General features: G+C 48.9%; 1 protein-coding gene across 1 annotated transcript in view; it reads right to left on the bottom strand.

Moving 5' to 3' along the window:
- The window catches only part of COPA (COPI coat complex subunit alpha), a 245,868-nt gene that overhangs the window by 144,392 nt on the left and 85,522 nt on the right, over positions 1 to 15,954 (bottom strand). The window contains exons 13-14 of the mRNA XM_069217919.1: positions 6,850 to 6,925; positions 6,206 to 6,288 (exon numbers count right to left, since the gene is read on the bottom strand). Coding sequence (XP_069074020.1) covers positions 6,206 to 6,288; positions 6,850 to 6,925 — 159 coding nt within the window. The remainder of the gene's footprint in view (positions 1 to 6,205; positions 6,289 to 6,849; positions 6,926 to 15,954) is intronic.

Genomic DNA, 15,954 nt, shown 5'->3' with positions numbered 1-15,954 from the left:
GGTGGATTTAGCCACACTAGCTGTCTGGCCGCCTAACATGCAAAAATACAGACAGCAACTCTTAATTAATGGGACTAGAATAGAGGGCCTGAGGGATACAGGTGCCAGTGTCACCATGGTGACAGAGAAACTGGTTTCCCCTGGCCAATACCTGACTGGAAAAACTTACACAGTCACCAACGCTGACAATCAGAGAAAAGTACATCCCATGGCAATGGTTACTTTAGAATGGGGAGGGGTCAATGGCCTGAAACAGGTGGTGGTCTCCTCAAATATCCCAGTGGACTGTCTGCTTGGAAATGACCTGGAGTCCTCAGCATGGGCTGAGGTAGAACTAAAAACCCATGCAGCAATGCTGGGTATCCCTGAACTGGTGTGTGTGAAAACAAGAGCACAGTGCAAGGCACAGGGTGAACAAGTAGAGCTGGAGTCTGGAAGAATGGCCCAGCCTACCAAGAGAACAGGAAAGTCAGTTGGGAAACCAACTGCAACACAGCAAAAGAAAGGGAACCTCTCTTCTCAGGAAGAAGTTCTGCCCTCTGAGGGAACTGAGCCTTTGGAGCTTGAACCTTATCAGGTTGAGCTCTTAGGCCCAGGGGGACCCTCAAGGGAGGAGCTGTGTAAGGGACAAGAAACCTGTCCCTCTCTTGAAGGCCTTAGGCAGCAAGCTGCTGAAGAGTCCAAAGGCAAGAAAAATGGAACGCATAGGGTCTATTGGGAAGATGGACTCCTGTACACTGAGGCCAGAGACCCCAAACCTGGTGCCACTAGGAGAGTGGTAGTGCCTCAGCTGTTCAGGAAGTTCATCCTAACATTGGCCCATGACATTCCCCTTGCTGGACATTTGGGACAAACCAAGACGTGGGAGAGGTTAGTCAACCACTTCTACTGGCCCAATATGTCCAACATGGTTAAGGAGTTTTGCCTCTCCTGCCCCACCTGTCAAGCCAGTGGTAAGACAGGTGGGCATCCAAAGCCCCCCCTCATTCCACTTCCAGTGGTGGGGGTTCCCTTTGAAAGAGTGGGTGTGGACATAGTTGGTCCACTAGAACCTCCCACAGCCTCAGGAAATATGTATATCCTGGTAGTAGTGGATCATGCTACCAGGTATCCTGAAGCTATTCCCCTTAGGTCGACTACTGCCCCTGCAGTAGCCAAGGCCCTCATTGGTATCTTTACCAGAGTGGGTTTCCCTAAGGAGGTGGTGTCTGACAGAGGTACCAACTTCATGTCAGCATACCTAAAGCACATGTGGAATGAGTGTGGAGTGACTTATAAATTCACTACACCATACCATCCACAAACTAATGGCTTGGTTGAGAGATTCAACAAGACATTAAAAGGCATGATCATGGGGCTCCCAGAAAAGCTCAAAAGGAGATGGGATGTCCTCTTGCCATGTCTGCTTTTCGCTTACAGAGAGGTGCCACAGAAGGGAGTAGGATTCTCACCCTTTGAACTTCTGTTTGGTCATCCTGTAAGGGGACCACTTGCCCTTGTTAAAGAAGGCTGGGAGAGACCTCTCCATGAGCCTAAACAGGACATAGTGGACTATGTACTTGGCCTTCGCTCTAGAATGGCAGAGTACATGGAAAAGGCAACCAAAAACCTTGAGGCCAGCCAACAGCTCCAGAAGTTTTGGTATGACCAAAAGGCTGCACTGGTTGAGTTCCAACCAGGGCAGAAAGTCTGGGTTCTGGAGCCTGTGGCTCCCAGGGCACTCCAGGACAAATGGAGTGGCCCTTACCCAGTACTAGAAAGGAAGAGTCAGGTCACCTACCTGGTGGACCTGGGCACAAGCAGGAGCCCCAAGAGGGTGATCCATGTGAACCGCCTTAAGCTCTTCCATGACAGGGCTGATGTCAATCTGTTGATGGTAACAGATGAGGATCAGGAGGCAGAGAGTGAACCTCTCCCTGATCTTCTGTCATCAGACCCAAAGGATGGCACAGTAGATGGAGTGATCTACTCAGACACCCTCTCTGGCCAACAGCAAGCTGATTGTAGGAGAGTCCTACAACAGTTTCCTGAACTCTTCTCCTTAACCCCTGGTCAGACACACCTGTGTACCCATGATGTGGACCCAGGAGACAGCATGCCTGTCAAGAACAAAATCTTTAGACAATCTGACCATGTTAAGGAAAGCATCAAGGTGGAAGTCCACAAGATGCTGGAATTGGGAGTAATTGAGCGCTCTGACAGCCCCTGGGCTAACCCAGTGGTCTTAGTCCCCAAACCTCACACCAAAGATGGAAAGAAAGAGATGAGGTTTTGTGTGGACTACAGAGGGCTCAATTCTGTCACCAAGACAGATGCCCATCCAATTCCAAGAGCTGATGAGCTCATTGATAAATTAGGTGCTGCCAAATTTCTAAGTACCTTTGACTTGACAGCAGGGTACTGGCAAATAAAAATGGCACCTGGAGCAAAAGAAAAGACAGCATTCTCCACACCTGATGGGCATTATCAGTTTACTGTTATGCCCTTTGGTTTAAAGAATGCCCCTGCCACCTTCCAAAGGTTGGTGAATCAAGTCCTTGCTGGCTTGGAGTCCTTTAGCACAGCTTATCTTGATGATATTGCTGTCTTTAGCTCCACCTGGCAGGATCACCTGGTCCACCTGAAGAAGGTTTTGAAGGCTCTGCAATCTGCAGGCCTCTCTATCAAGGCATCCAAATGCCAGATAGGGCAGGGAACTGTGGTTTACTTGGGACACCTTGTAGGTGGAGGCCAAGTTCAGCCACTCCAACCCAAGATCCAGACTATTCTGGACTGGGTAGCTCCAAAAACCCAGACTCAAGTCAGGGCATTCCTTGGCTTGACTGGGTATTACAGGAGGTTTGTGAAGGGATATGGATCCATTGTGACAGCCCTCACTGAACTCACCTCCAAGAAAATGCCCAAGAAAGTGAACTGGACTGTGGAATGCCAACAGGCCTTTGACACCCTGAAACAGGCAATGTGCTCAGCGCCAGTTCTAAAAGCTCCAGATTATGCTAAGCAGTTCATTGTGCAGACTGATGCCTCTGAACATGGGATAGGGGCAGTTTTGTCCCAAACAAATGATGATGGCCTTGACCAGCCTGTTGCTTTCATTAGCAGGAGGTTACTCCCCAGGGAGCAGCGTTGGAGTGCCATTGAGAGGGAGGCCTTTGCTGTGGTCTGGTCCCTGAAGAAGCTGAGACCATACCTCTTTGGGACTCACTTCCTAGTTCAAACCGACCACAGACCTCTCAAATGGCTGATGCAAATGAAAGGTGAAAATCCTAAACTGTTGAGGTGGTCCATCTCCCTACAGGGAATGGACTTTATAGTGGAACACAGACCTGGGACTGCCCATGCCAATGCAGATGGCCTTTCCAGGTTCTTCCACTTAGAAAATGAAGACTCTCTTGGGAAAGGTTAGTCTCATCCTCTTTCGTTTGGGGGGGGGGGGTTGTGTAAGGAAATGCCTCCTTGGCATGGTTGCCCCCTGACTTTTTGCCTTTGCTGATGCTATGTTTACAATTGAAAGTGTGCTGAGGCCTGCTAACCAGGCCCCAGCACCAGTGTTCTTTCCCTAACCTGTACTTTTGTATCCACAATTGGCAGACCCTGGCATCCAGATAAGTCCCTTGTAACTGGTACTTCTAGTACCAAGGGCCCTGATGCCAAGGAAGGTCTCTAAGGGCTGCAGCATGTCTTATGCCACCCTGGAGACCTCTCACTCAGCACAGACACACTGCTTGCCAGCTTGTGTGTGCTAGTGAGGACAAAACGAGTAAGTCGACATGGCACTCCCCTCAGGGTGCCATGCCAGCCTCTCACTGCCTATGCAGTATAGGTAAGACACCCCTCTAGCAGGCCTTACAGCCCTAAGGCAGGGTGCACTATACCATAGGTGAGGGTACCAGTGCATGAGCATGGTACCCCTACAGTGTCTAAACAAAACCTTAGACATTGTAAGTGCAGGGTAGCCATAAGAGTATATGGTCTGGGAGTTTGTCAAACACGAACTCCACAGCACCATAATGGCTACACTGAAAACTGGGAAGTTTGGTATCAAACTTCTCAGCACAATAAATGCACACTGATGCCAGTGTACATTTTGTTGTAAAATACACCCCAGAGGGCACCTTAGAGGTGCCCCCTGAAACTTAACCGACTATCTGTGTAGGCTGACTAGTTTTAGCAGCCTGCCACAAACCGAGACATGTTGCTGGCCCCATGGGGAGAGTGCCTTTGTCACTCTGAGGCCAGTAACAAAGCCTGCACTGGGTGGAGATGCTAACACCTCCCCCAGGCAGGAATTGTCACACCTGGCGGTGAGCCTCAAAGGCTCACCTCCTTTGTGCCAACCCAGCAGGACACTCCAGCTAGTGGAGTTGCCCGCCCCCTCCGGCCAGGCCCCACTTTTGGCGGCAAGGCCGGAGAAAATAATGAGAAAAACAAGGAGGAGTCACTGGCCAGTCAGGACAGCCCCTAAGGTGTCCTGAGCTGAAGTGACTCTAACTTTTAGAAATCCTCCATCTTGCAGATGGAGGATTCCCCCAATAGGGTTAGGATTGTGACCCCCTCCCCTTGGGAGGAGGCACAAAGAGGGTGTACCCACCCTCAGGGCTAGTAGCCATTGGCTACTAACCCCCCAGACCTAAACACGCCCTTAAATTTAGTATTTAAGGGCTACCCTGAACCCTAGAAAATTAGATTCCTGCAACTACAAGAAGAAGGACTGCCCAGCTGAAAACCCCTGCAGCGGAAGACCAGAAGACGACAACTGCCTTGGCTCCAGAAACTCACCGGCCTGTCTCCTGCCTTCCAAAGATCCTGCTCCAGCGACGCCTTCCAAAGGGACCAGCGACCTCGACATCCTCTGAGGACTGCCCCTGCTTCGAAAAGACAAGAAACTCCCGAGGACAGCGGACCTGCTCCAAGAAAAGCTGCAACTTTGTTTCCAGCAGCTTTAAAGAACCCTGCAAGCTCCCCGCAAGAAGCGTGAGACTTGCAACACTGCACCCGGCGACCCCGACTCGACTGGTGGCGATCCAACACCTCAGGAGGGACCCCAGGACTACTCTGATACTGTGAGTACCAAAACCTGTCCCCCCTGAGCCCCCACAGCGCCGCCTGCAGAGGGAAACCCGAGGCTTCCCCTGACCGCGACTCTTTGAACCTAAAGTCCCGACGCCCGGGAGAGACCCTGCACCCGCAGCCCCCAGGACCTGAAGGACCGGACTTTCACTGGAGAAGTGACCCCCAGGAGTCCCTCTCCCTTGCCCAAGTGGAGGTTTCCCCGAGGAATCCCCCCCTTGCCTGCCTGCAGCGCTGAAGAGATCCCGAGATCCCTCATAGACTAACATTGCGAACCCGACGCTTGTTTCTACACTGCACCCGGCCGCCCCCGCGCCGCTGAGGGTGAAATTTCTGTGTGGACTTGTGTCCCCCCCGGTGCCCTACAAAACCCCCCTGGTCTGCCCTCCGAAGACGCGGGTACTTACCTGCAAGCAGACCGGAACCGGGGCACCCCCTTCTCTCCATTCTAGCCTATGCGTTTTGGGCACCACTTTGAACTCTGCACCTGACCGGCCCTGAGCTGCTGGTGTGGTGACTTTGGGGTTGCTCTGAACCCCCAACGGTGGGCTACCTTGGACCAAGAACTAAGCCCTGTAAGTGTCTTACTTACCTGGTTAACCTAACAAATACTTACCTCCCCTAAGAACTGTGAAAATTGCACTAAGTGTCCACTTTTAAAACAGCTATTTGTCAATAACTTGAAAAGTATACATGCAATTTTGATGATTTGAAGTTCCTAAAGTACTTACCTGCAATACCTTTCGAATGAGATATTACATGTAGAATTTGAACCTGTGGTTCTTAAAATAAACTAAGAAAAGATATTTTTCTATATAAAAACCTATTGGCTGGATTTGTCTCTGAGTGTGTGTACCTCATTTATTGTCTATGTGTATGTACAACAAATGCTTAACACTACTCCTTGGATAAGCCTACTGCTCGACCACACTACCACAAAATAGAGCATTGGTATTATCTATTTTTACCACTATTTTACCTCTAAGGGGAACCCTTGGACTCTGTGCATGCTATTCCTTACTTTGAAATAGCACATACAGAGCCAACTTCCTACAGGTAGGATGAGTGAATTTCTTTTAACAACAGCCACCAAAACCTGCACTTTAAAAAAAGAAAGACTGTGGAAGTGCCTTACCGAATGCATGCGATCCAAGACAGCAAAGCGATTGCGAGCTACCCAGACAGCAGTAAGGCCTGAGGAGCGCTTTCCTTCAGGGGCTGAAAGAAACAATCATTAAATTATCACACACAAATTTAATTTTCTTTTTATGTCACATATAGTCAGTTATCAGTGACACATACGACAAACAAGGAGATTTAGCACATCTGCTTATGCACACTTTGTACTCAACCAGTAAATCCCTTGAACCTCAGACTGTAGAAGAAACCAGCAACATGGCACTGGTGTGTGAATTCTCATAATGGGTATGTTCTTCCAAAGCACAAAAGTGAAAATATCTTGGATTCAGCATGTAAAATACAACTGCTGCAAAACAGACAACATTTTTACAATTTGGCAGATTGGTAACTCTGAAGTCCATATTTGGCTGTTTAGCCTACATAATATATTAATAGACAAATATATAATTTGATTTAAATGCAAAACTACGCATCACCTGCAACTTTGAGTGATGCAACGTCTGATTATTCAAGGCGCAGTTACCAAAGGCATTAGAGTCATGAGACAGGCTTTACATTATACAATAAACCCTCAAAATATTTGAAAAATGAATACCACAGCATAAAGGAGTAAAAGTCAACACAAGAAACAATGCCTACCATCGGGATTTTGAGAGTCTGCGTCCTTTGGAATGGTGTAGAGGTCATAAGTGCTGTTCTCTAGGTTACTGGCTCTCTACAAACAAAGAAACAAAGTAGTTGATTAATAATTACAATTAAACACATACCTTAATTAAAAGACAAGTACACTCATCAGTAGGGTCAAACGTTTCAAATGGAAACAGGGTGCTCACACAAGATCTTCACTTCCCTAGCAGTGTTCTGAGAATCATCAAAGTGGTCTCTTGACTGTTCTTCCTCAACACTTTGAAGGAATATGTAAGCAATTTACAAACAACCAGCCACCCTAAAAAACTGGTTCTAGATGAGACTAAAGTTTTTCTAGAAAAGTGAGTTGGCATGGGAGAAAAAACTGCAACAATGGAGGAAAAGTGAACGCTACCAGAAAAACCAAGCCAACATGCATCACAACCAAAATTTACACTCCTCACACTCCCTATGACTGCCACCACCATAATTTCACTATAAATGCTAAGGAAGGAGTTCAAACAGAGAAGGTGCTCAGGAATCATATGACATTAACTTTCATCTGGTCACATAACAGGCACAGCAGTTTGATTCTTATCCAGCTCATTATATCTAATGGGGTCAGTGTCACAGTACAATCCAAATGCTTTTCTAATTTTTATCCACCTAAATTCAACAAAGGGGTCACATAATTAAATTTTTACATGAAACACGGTAGCTTACCATAACAGCTCACTGTCTAGTTTACTTACTTGAAATCTTTTTGGAGGTCAGTTCTGTGAGGTGTGCAGCAATGGTACCAATACCCCTTCACAAACCTCCTCTTGTACCAAGTCAAGCCAAGGAATGCCCTGACTTGGGTCTGGGTGGCAAGAGCTTCCCTGTCCAGAAGTGTCTGGATCTTGGGCTGTAGTGGTTAAACTTGGCCACCACCTACCAGGCGAACCATGTATACAACCTTGCTCTGCCCAATTTGGCACTTGCTTGCCTTCATAGTGAGGCCTGCATTTCAAAGAACTTCAAGAACCTTGCCAAGGTGGTTCAGGTGATCCTGCAAAGTGGACAGCAATATCATCAAGAAATGCTGCACTAAAGGCTGCCAACCCTGCAAGAACCTTATTCACCGTCCTTTGGGAGGTGGCAGGGGCATTCTTTAAAGCAAATGGCATAACAGTGAACTGGTAATGTCCATCTGGGGTCATGCATGCTAATCTTTCTTGTTGTTCTAGGGGTCAGACCAATCTTCCAGTACGCTGATGTCAAAGCACAAGTACTGAGAAATATGGCTGTCCAAACCTGTCAATCATTTCATCTGCTCGAGGACTAGGTTGTGCATCTGTCTCGGTGACGACACTGGGACCTCTATTGTCCTCAGTTCTGGTTTACCTCCCTTGGAATGAAAAAACACTTGGATGGAGCAGGGACCAGAGGGCTAAATTACTCCTAAATATAACATCCAACTTACTTCAACTCTGATGCTAACCTTCACTTGGTCAGACTGTCTTGTGTATTTTGCTTTTGACAAGCAGATGGTCACCAGTGTCCACATCGTGGATACAACAGTTAGTCTGACCAGGGGTGAGGGAAAACAGTCAGCATACTGCTGTCAGACTTGCTTGCAGTTAGGTTGCTGCTGGGCACCGAGGGTGTCTCAAAAGACCACTCCATCAATGGAACCATGTTTGGGGCTGTGGGAGAGGTGGTCACGGAAAGGCTCACTCTTCTTCCTCATTCTCAACAGTGACACATCAGCCCTGTCATGGAAAAGCTTAAAGTGGTTCACATAGATAACCCTGCAAGGGTTCCAGGGAGTGTCTAGGTCAACCAGATATGTTACCTCATTCTTCTTTTCAAGGATAGGTCACTCTCTTTGTCCTGGAGTACCCTGGGGCAACAGGCTCAAGTACCCACACCTTCAGCCCTGGTTGGAACTCCACCATGCCAGCCTGTTGGTCATACCAGAGTGTCTGGAATTCTTGGCTGGCCTCAGGGTTTTTGGATGCTTTCTCAATATGCTCAGCCATCCTTTAACGTGCACCAGGCATATAGTCCACAATGCCTTGTTTGGGCTCTTTGAGAGGTCTCTCCCACCCCTCCATCACTAAGCAACACAGTGGTCCCCTTACAGGATGACCAAGCAGACATTCTAAGGGGGAAAAACCTACTCTCTTCTGTGCCCCTTCACGGTGTGTAAAAATCAAGCATAGTAACAGGATATCTCATCTCCTATTCAATTTTTCTAGAGAAGAACTGCATTCATGCCCTTCATTGTTTTGTTGAACCTCTCAACTAAACCATTTCCTTGTGGGTGATATTATAAGTCACTCCACATCCATTCCACACTGCCTTGAGGTATGCAGACGTAAGAGGTACTACCCCTGTCTGATACCACCTCCTTAGGGAAGCCCACTGTAGTAAAAATACTGAGTAGGGCTTGCAGGAGCAGAGGAAGTCCTAAGGGGAATAGCTTTGGGGTACCTGGTGTCATACTCCACTACCACCAGTATAAATCAGTTCCATTGTGCTGTTGAAGGGTTTAGGGGGCCAACAATGTCAATCCCTACCCTTTCAAGGGGAATCCAAACCACTGGAAGTGGTATTAAGGGGGGCCTTGGGTGGCCACCTGTCTTGCCACTGGCTTGGCAGGTGACAGAGGGGTTACAAAACTCCTTCACCTTCTGGGACATATCTGGCAAGTAGAAGTGAGGTACCAACCTACTCAAAGTTTTGGCCAAGATGCCCAGCTAAGGGGAAGCCATGAGCCAAAGTGAGCAGGAACTATCTATACATCTGAAGCACAATCACTCTCCTAGCGGCACCAGGTCTGGGGTCTCTAGCCTCAGAATACAGGAGTCCCTCCTCCTAAAAGGTTCTGTGGGAGCCACAGATATCTCCCTTTTCCTGGTCAGCAGCTTGCTGTCTCAGGCTCTCAAGAGTGTGATTGTCCCTGGCACAGCTCTTCCCTAGAGGGTCCCCCTGGGCCCGGGAGCTCTGCAGTGTAAGGCCCAAGTTCTTGGGGCTCAGTTCCATCAAGGGCTGACATGTCTTCTCCCAGAAGAGAGGGGACCTGAGCTTGGGGATGATCAGATGCTGGCTTACCAAGCTTCCTGCCTTTTCTCTTGGAGAGCTGGGAAATTATTTGAGTCCCCAATACCAGTCACCCTGGGCTTTGCATTGTGCTCTAGTTTTCACACAAACACCCATTCAGGCATACCTAGCATAGCTGCATGGGTCTTTCTTTCGATCCCAGCCCAGGCTGATAACTCCAGATCATTTCCTAACAGAAAGGCTAAAAGAATTGCAGAGAATACCACTACCTTCTCTAGCCAGTAACCCTTTTCCACTCTAAGGACACCATTGCCATGGGATGGACCTTCGCCTGGTTGTCAGCATTGATGACTGAACGTTTTACCAGTCAGATACTGCCCTGGGCATATCAGTTTTTCAGTCACCATGGTGACACTTTGTAGGAAGTTGGCTCTGTATGTGCTATTTCAAAGTAAGGAATAGCATGCACAGAGTCCAAGGGTTCCCCTTAGAGGTAAAATAGTGGTAAAAAAGAGATAATACTAATGCTCTATTTTGTGGTAGTGTGGTCGAGCAGTAGGCTTATCCAAGGAGTAGTGTTAAGCATTTGTGGTACATACACATAGACAATAAATGAGGTACACACACTCAGAGACAAATCCAGCCAATAGGTTTTGAATAGAAAAATATCTTTTCTTAGTTTATTTTAAGAACCACAGGTTCAAATTTAACATGTAATATCTTGTTTGAAAGGTATTGCAGGTAAGTACATTAGGAACTTTGAATCATTTCAATTGCATGTATACTTTTCAAGTTATTCACAAATAGCTATTTTAAAAGTGGACACTTAGTGCAATTTTCACAGTTCCTGGGCGAGGTAAGTTTTTGTTAGTTTTACCAGGTAAGTAAGACACTTACAGGGTTCAGTTCTTGGTCCAAGGTAGCCCACCGTTGGGGGTTCAGAGCAACCCCAAAGTTACCACACCAGCAGCTCAGGGCCGGTCAGGTGCAGAGTTCAAAGTGGTGCCCAAAACGCATAGGCTTCAATGGAGAGAAGGGGGTGCCCCGGTTCCAGTCTGCCAGCAGGTAAGTACCCGCGTCTTCGGAGGGCAGACCAGGGGGGTTTTGTAGGGCACCGGGGGGGACACAAGCCCACACAGAAATTTCACCCTAAGCGGCGCGGGGGCGGCCGGGTGCAGTGTTGGAACAAGCGTCGGGTTCGCAATGGAAGTCAATGAGAGATCAAGGGATCTCTTCAGCGCTGCAGGCAGGCAAGGGGGGGCTTCCTCGGGGAAACCTCCACTTGGGCAAGGGAGAGGGACTCCTGGGGGTCACTTCTGCAGTGAAAGTCCGGTCCTTCAGGTCCTGGGGCTGCGGGTGCAGGGTCTTTTCCAGGCGTCGGGACTTAGGTTTCAGAGAGTCGCGGTCAGGGGAAGCCTCGGGATTCCCTCTGCAGGCGGCACTGTGGGGGCTCAGGGGGGACAGGGTTTGGTACTCACAGTCGTAGAGTAGTCCGGGGGTCCTCCCTGAGGTGTTGGTTCTCCACCAGCCGAGTCGGGGTCGCCGGGTGCAGTGTTGCAAGTCTCACGCTTCTTGCGGGGAGATTGCAGGGTTCTTTAAAGCTGCTTCTTTGGATAAAGTTGCAGTCTTTTTGGAGCAGGTCCGCTGTCCTCGGGAGTTTCTTGTCGTCGTCGAAGCAGGGCAGTCCTCAGAGGATTCAGAGGTCGCTGGTCCCTTTGGAAGGCGTCGCTGGAGCAGAGTTCTTTGGAAGGCAGGAGACAGGCCGGTGAGTTTCTGGAGCCAATGCAGTTGTTGTCTTCTGGTCTTCCTCTGCAGGGGTTTTCAGCTAGGCAGTCCTTCTTCTTGTTGTTGCAGGAATCTAATTTTCTAGGGTTCAGGGTAGCCCTTAAATACTAAATTGAAGGGCGTGTTTAGGTCTGGGGGGTTAGTAGCCAATGGCTACTAGCCCTGAGGGTGGGTACACCCTCTTTGTGCCTCCTCCCAAGGGGAGGGGGGCACAATCCTAACCCTATTGGGGGAATCCTCCATCTGCAAGATGGAGGATTTCTAAAAGTTAGAGTCACCTCAGCTCAGGACACCTTAGGGGCTGTCCTGACTGGCCAGTGACTCCTCCTTGTTGCTTTCTTTGTTTCCTCCAGCCTTGCCGCCTAAAGTGGGGGCCGTGGCCGGAGGGGGCGGGCAACTCCACTAGCTGGAGTGTCCTGCTGGGTTGGCACAAAGGAGGTGAGCCTTTGAGGCTCACCGCCAGGTGTGACAATTCCTGCCTGGGGGAGGTGTTAGCATCTCCACCCAGTGCAGGCTTTGTTACTGGCCTCAGAGTGACAAAGGCACTCTCCCCATGGGGCCAGCAACATGTCTCGGTTGGTGGCAGGCTGCTAAAACTAGTCAGCCTACACAGATAGTCGGTTAAGTTTCAGGGGGCACCTCTAAGGTGCCCTCTGGGGTGTATCTTACAATAAAATGTACACTGGCATCAGTGTGTGTAAGGAAATGCCTCCTTGGCATGGTTGCCCCCTGACTTTTTGCCTTTGCTGATGCTATGTTTACAATTGAAAGTGTGCTGAGGCCTGCTAACCAGGCCCCAGCACCAGTGTTCTTTCCCTAACCTGTACTTTTGTATCCACAATTGGCAGACCCTGGCATCCAGATAAGTCCCTTGTAACTGGTACTTCTAGTACCAAGGGCCCTGATGCCAAGGAAGGTCTCTAAGGGCTGCAGCATGTCTTATGCCACCCTGGAGACCTCTCACTCAGCACAGACACACTGCTTGCCAGCTTGTGTGTGCTAGTGAGGACAAAACGAGTAAGTCGACATGGCACTCCCCTCAGGGTGCCATGCCAGCCTCTCACTGCCTATGCAGTATAGGTAAGACACCCCTCTAGCAGGCCTTACAGCCCTAAGGCAGGGTGCACTATACCATAGGTGAGGGTACCAGTGCATGAGCATGGTACCCCTACAGTGTCTAAATAAAACCTTAGACATTGTAAGTGCAGGGTAGCCATAAGAGTATATGGTCTGGGAGTCTGTCAAACACGAACTCCACAGCACCATAATGGCTACACTGAAAACTGGGAAGTTTGGTATCAAACTTCTCAGCACAATAAATGCACACTGATGCCAGTGTACATTTTATTGTAAAATACACCACAGAGGGCACCTTAGAGGTGCCCCCTGAAACTTAACCGACTATCTGTGTAGGCTGACTAGTTTAGCAGCCTGCCACAAACCGAGACATGTTGCTGGCCCCATGGGGAGAGTGCCTTTGTCACTCTGAGGCCAGTAACAAAGCCTGCACTGGGTGGAGATGCTCACACCTCTCCCAGGCCGGAATTGTCACACCTGGCGGTGAGCCTCAAAGGCTCACCTCCTTTGTGCCAACCCAGCAGGACACTCCAGCTAGTGGAGTTGCCCGCCCCCTCCGGCCAGGCCCCACTTTTGGCGGCAAGGCCGGAGAAGATAATGAGAATAACAAGGAGGAGTCACTGGCCAGTCAGGACAGCCCCTAAGGTGTCCTGAGCTGAGGTGACTCTAACTTTTAGAAATCCTCCATCTTGCAGATGGAGGATTCCCCCAATAGGGTTAGGATTGTGACCCCCTCCCCTTGGGAGGAGGCACAAAGAGGGTGTACCCACCCTCAGGGCTAGTAGCCATTGGCTACTAACCCCCCAGACCTAAACACGCCCTTAAATTTAGTATTTAAGGGCTACCCTGAACCCTAGAAAATGAGATTCCTGCAACAAGAAGAAGGACTGCCCAGCTGAAAACCCCTGCAGCGGAAGACCAGAAGACGACAACTGCCTTGGCTCCAGAAACTCACCGGCCTGTCTCCTGCCTTCCAAAGATCCTGCTCCAGCGACGCCTTCCGAAGGGACCAGCGACCTCGACATCCTCTGAGGACTGCCCCTGCTTCGAAAAGACAAGAAACTCCCGAGGACAGCGGACCTGCTCCAAGAAAAGCTGCAACTTTGTTTCCAGCAACTTTAAAGATCCCTGCAAGCTCCCCGCAAGAAGCGTGAGACTTGCAACACTGCACCCGGCGACCCCGACTCGGCTGGTGGCGATCCAACACCTCAGGAGGGACCCCAGGACTACTCTGATACTGTGAGTAACAAAACCTGTCCCCCCTGAGCCCCCACAGCGCCGCCTGCAGAGGGAATCCCGAGGCTTCCCCTGACCGCGACTCTTTGAACCTAAAGTCCCGACGCCTAGGAGAGACCCTGCACCCGCAGCCCCCAGGACCTGAAGGACCGGACTTTCACTGGAGGAGTGACCCCCAGGAGTCCCTCTCCCTCGCCCAAGTGGAGGTTTCCCCGAGGAATCCCCCCCTTGCCTGCCTGCAGCGCTGAAGAGATCCCGAGATCTCTCATAGACTAACATTGAAAACCCGACGCTTGTTTCTACACTGCACCCGGCCGCCCCCGCGCTGCTGAGGGTGAAATTTCTGTGTGGACTTGTGTCCCCCCCGGTGCCCTACAAAACCCCCCCGGTCTGCCCTCCGAAGACGCGGGTACTTACCTGCAAGCAGACCGGAACCGGGGCACCCCCTTCTCTCCATTCTAGCCTATGTGTTTTGGGCACCACTTTGAACTCTGCACCTGACCGGCCCTGAGCTGCTGGTGTGGTGACTTTGGGGTTGCTCTGAACCCCCAACGGTGGGCTACCTTGGACCAAGAACTGAACCCTGTAAGTGTCTTACTTACCTGGTAAAACTAATCAAAACTTACCTCCCCTAGGAACTGTGAAAATTGCACTAAGTGTCCACTTTTAAAACAGCTATTTGTCAATAACTTGAAAAGTATACATGCAATTTTGATGATTTGAAGTTCCTAAAGTACTTACCTGCAATACCTTTCGAATGAGATATTACATGTAGAATTTGAACCTGTGGTTCTTAAAATAAACTAAGAAAAGATATTTTTCTATATAAAAACCTATTGGCTGGATTTGTTTCTGAGTGTGTGTACCTCATTTATTGGCTATGTGTATGTACAACAAATGCTTAACACTACTCCTTGGATAAGCCTACTGCTCGACCACACTACCACAAAATAGAGCATTAGTATTATCTATTTTTACCACTATTTTACCTCTAAGGGGAACCCTTGGACTCTGTGCATGCTATTCCTTACTTTGAAATAGCACATACAGAGCCAACTTCCTACATTGGTGGATCAGCGGTGGGGTACAAGACTTTGCATTTGCTGGACTACTCAGCCAATACCTGATCACACGACAAATTCCAAAATTGTCATTAGAAATTGATTTTTGCAATTTGAAAAGTTTTCTAAATTCTTAAAAGACCTGCTAGGGCCTTGTGTTAGATCCTGTTTAGCATTTCTTTTAAAGTTTAAAAGTTTGGTAAAAGTTTGAATTAGATTCTAGAACCAGTTTTAGTTTCTTAAAAAGTATTCCAACTTTTAGAAGCATAATGTCTAGCACAGATGTGAATGTGGGGGAACTCGACACCACACCTTACCTCCATCTACAGATGAGAGAGCTAAGGTCACTCTGTAAACTAAAGAAAATAGCAATGGGCCCCAAACCTACCAAAGTACAGCTCCAGGAGCTTTTGGCAGAGTTTGAAAAGGCCAACCCCTCTGAGGATGGCAACTCAGAGGATGAAGATAGTGACTTGGAGGGAAATTCCCCCCCTCCAGTCCTACTTAGGGAGAGCAGGGCTTCTCAAGCCCTGACTCCACAAATAATAGTCAGAGATGCTGGTTCCCTCACAGGAGGGACCAACAACTCTGAAATCACTGAGGATAACTCCAGTGAAGAGGACATCCAGTTAGCCAGGATGGCCAAAAGATTGGCTTTGGAAAGACAGATCCTAGCCATAGAGAGGGAAAGACAAGAGATGGGCCTAGGACCCATCAATGGTGGCAGCAACATAAATAGGGTCAGAGATTCTCCTGACATGTTGAAAATCCCCAAAGGGATTGTAACTAAATATGAAGATGGTGATGACATCACCAAATGGTTCACAGCTTTTGAGAGGGCTTGTGTAACCAGAAAAGTGAACAGATCTCACTGGGGTGCTCTCCTTTGGGAAATGTTCACAGGAAAGTG

Source organism: Pleurodeles waltl, chromosome 12 (genome assembly GCF_031143425.1).
Source record: "Pleurodeles waltl isolate 20211129_DDA chromosome 12, aPleWal1.hap1.20221129, whole genome shotgun sequence".
In the NCBI taxonomy this organism is placed as follows: Eukaryota; Metazoa; Chordata; class Amphibia; order Caudata; family Salamandridae; genus Pleurodeles; species Pleurodeles waltl.
This window is presented reverse-complemented; position numbering and strand designations above follow the sequence as displayed.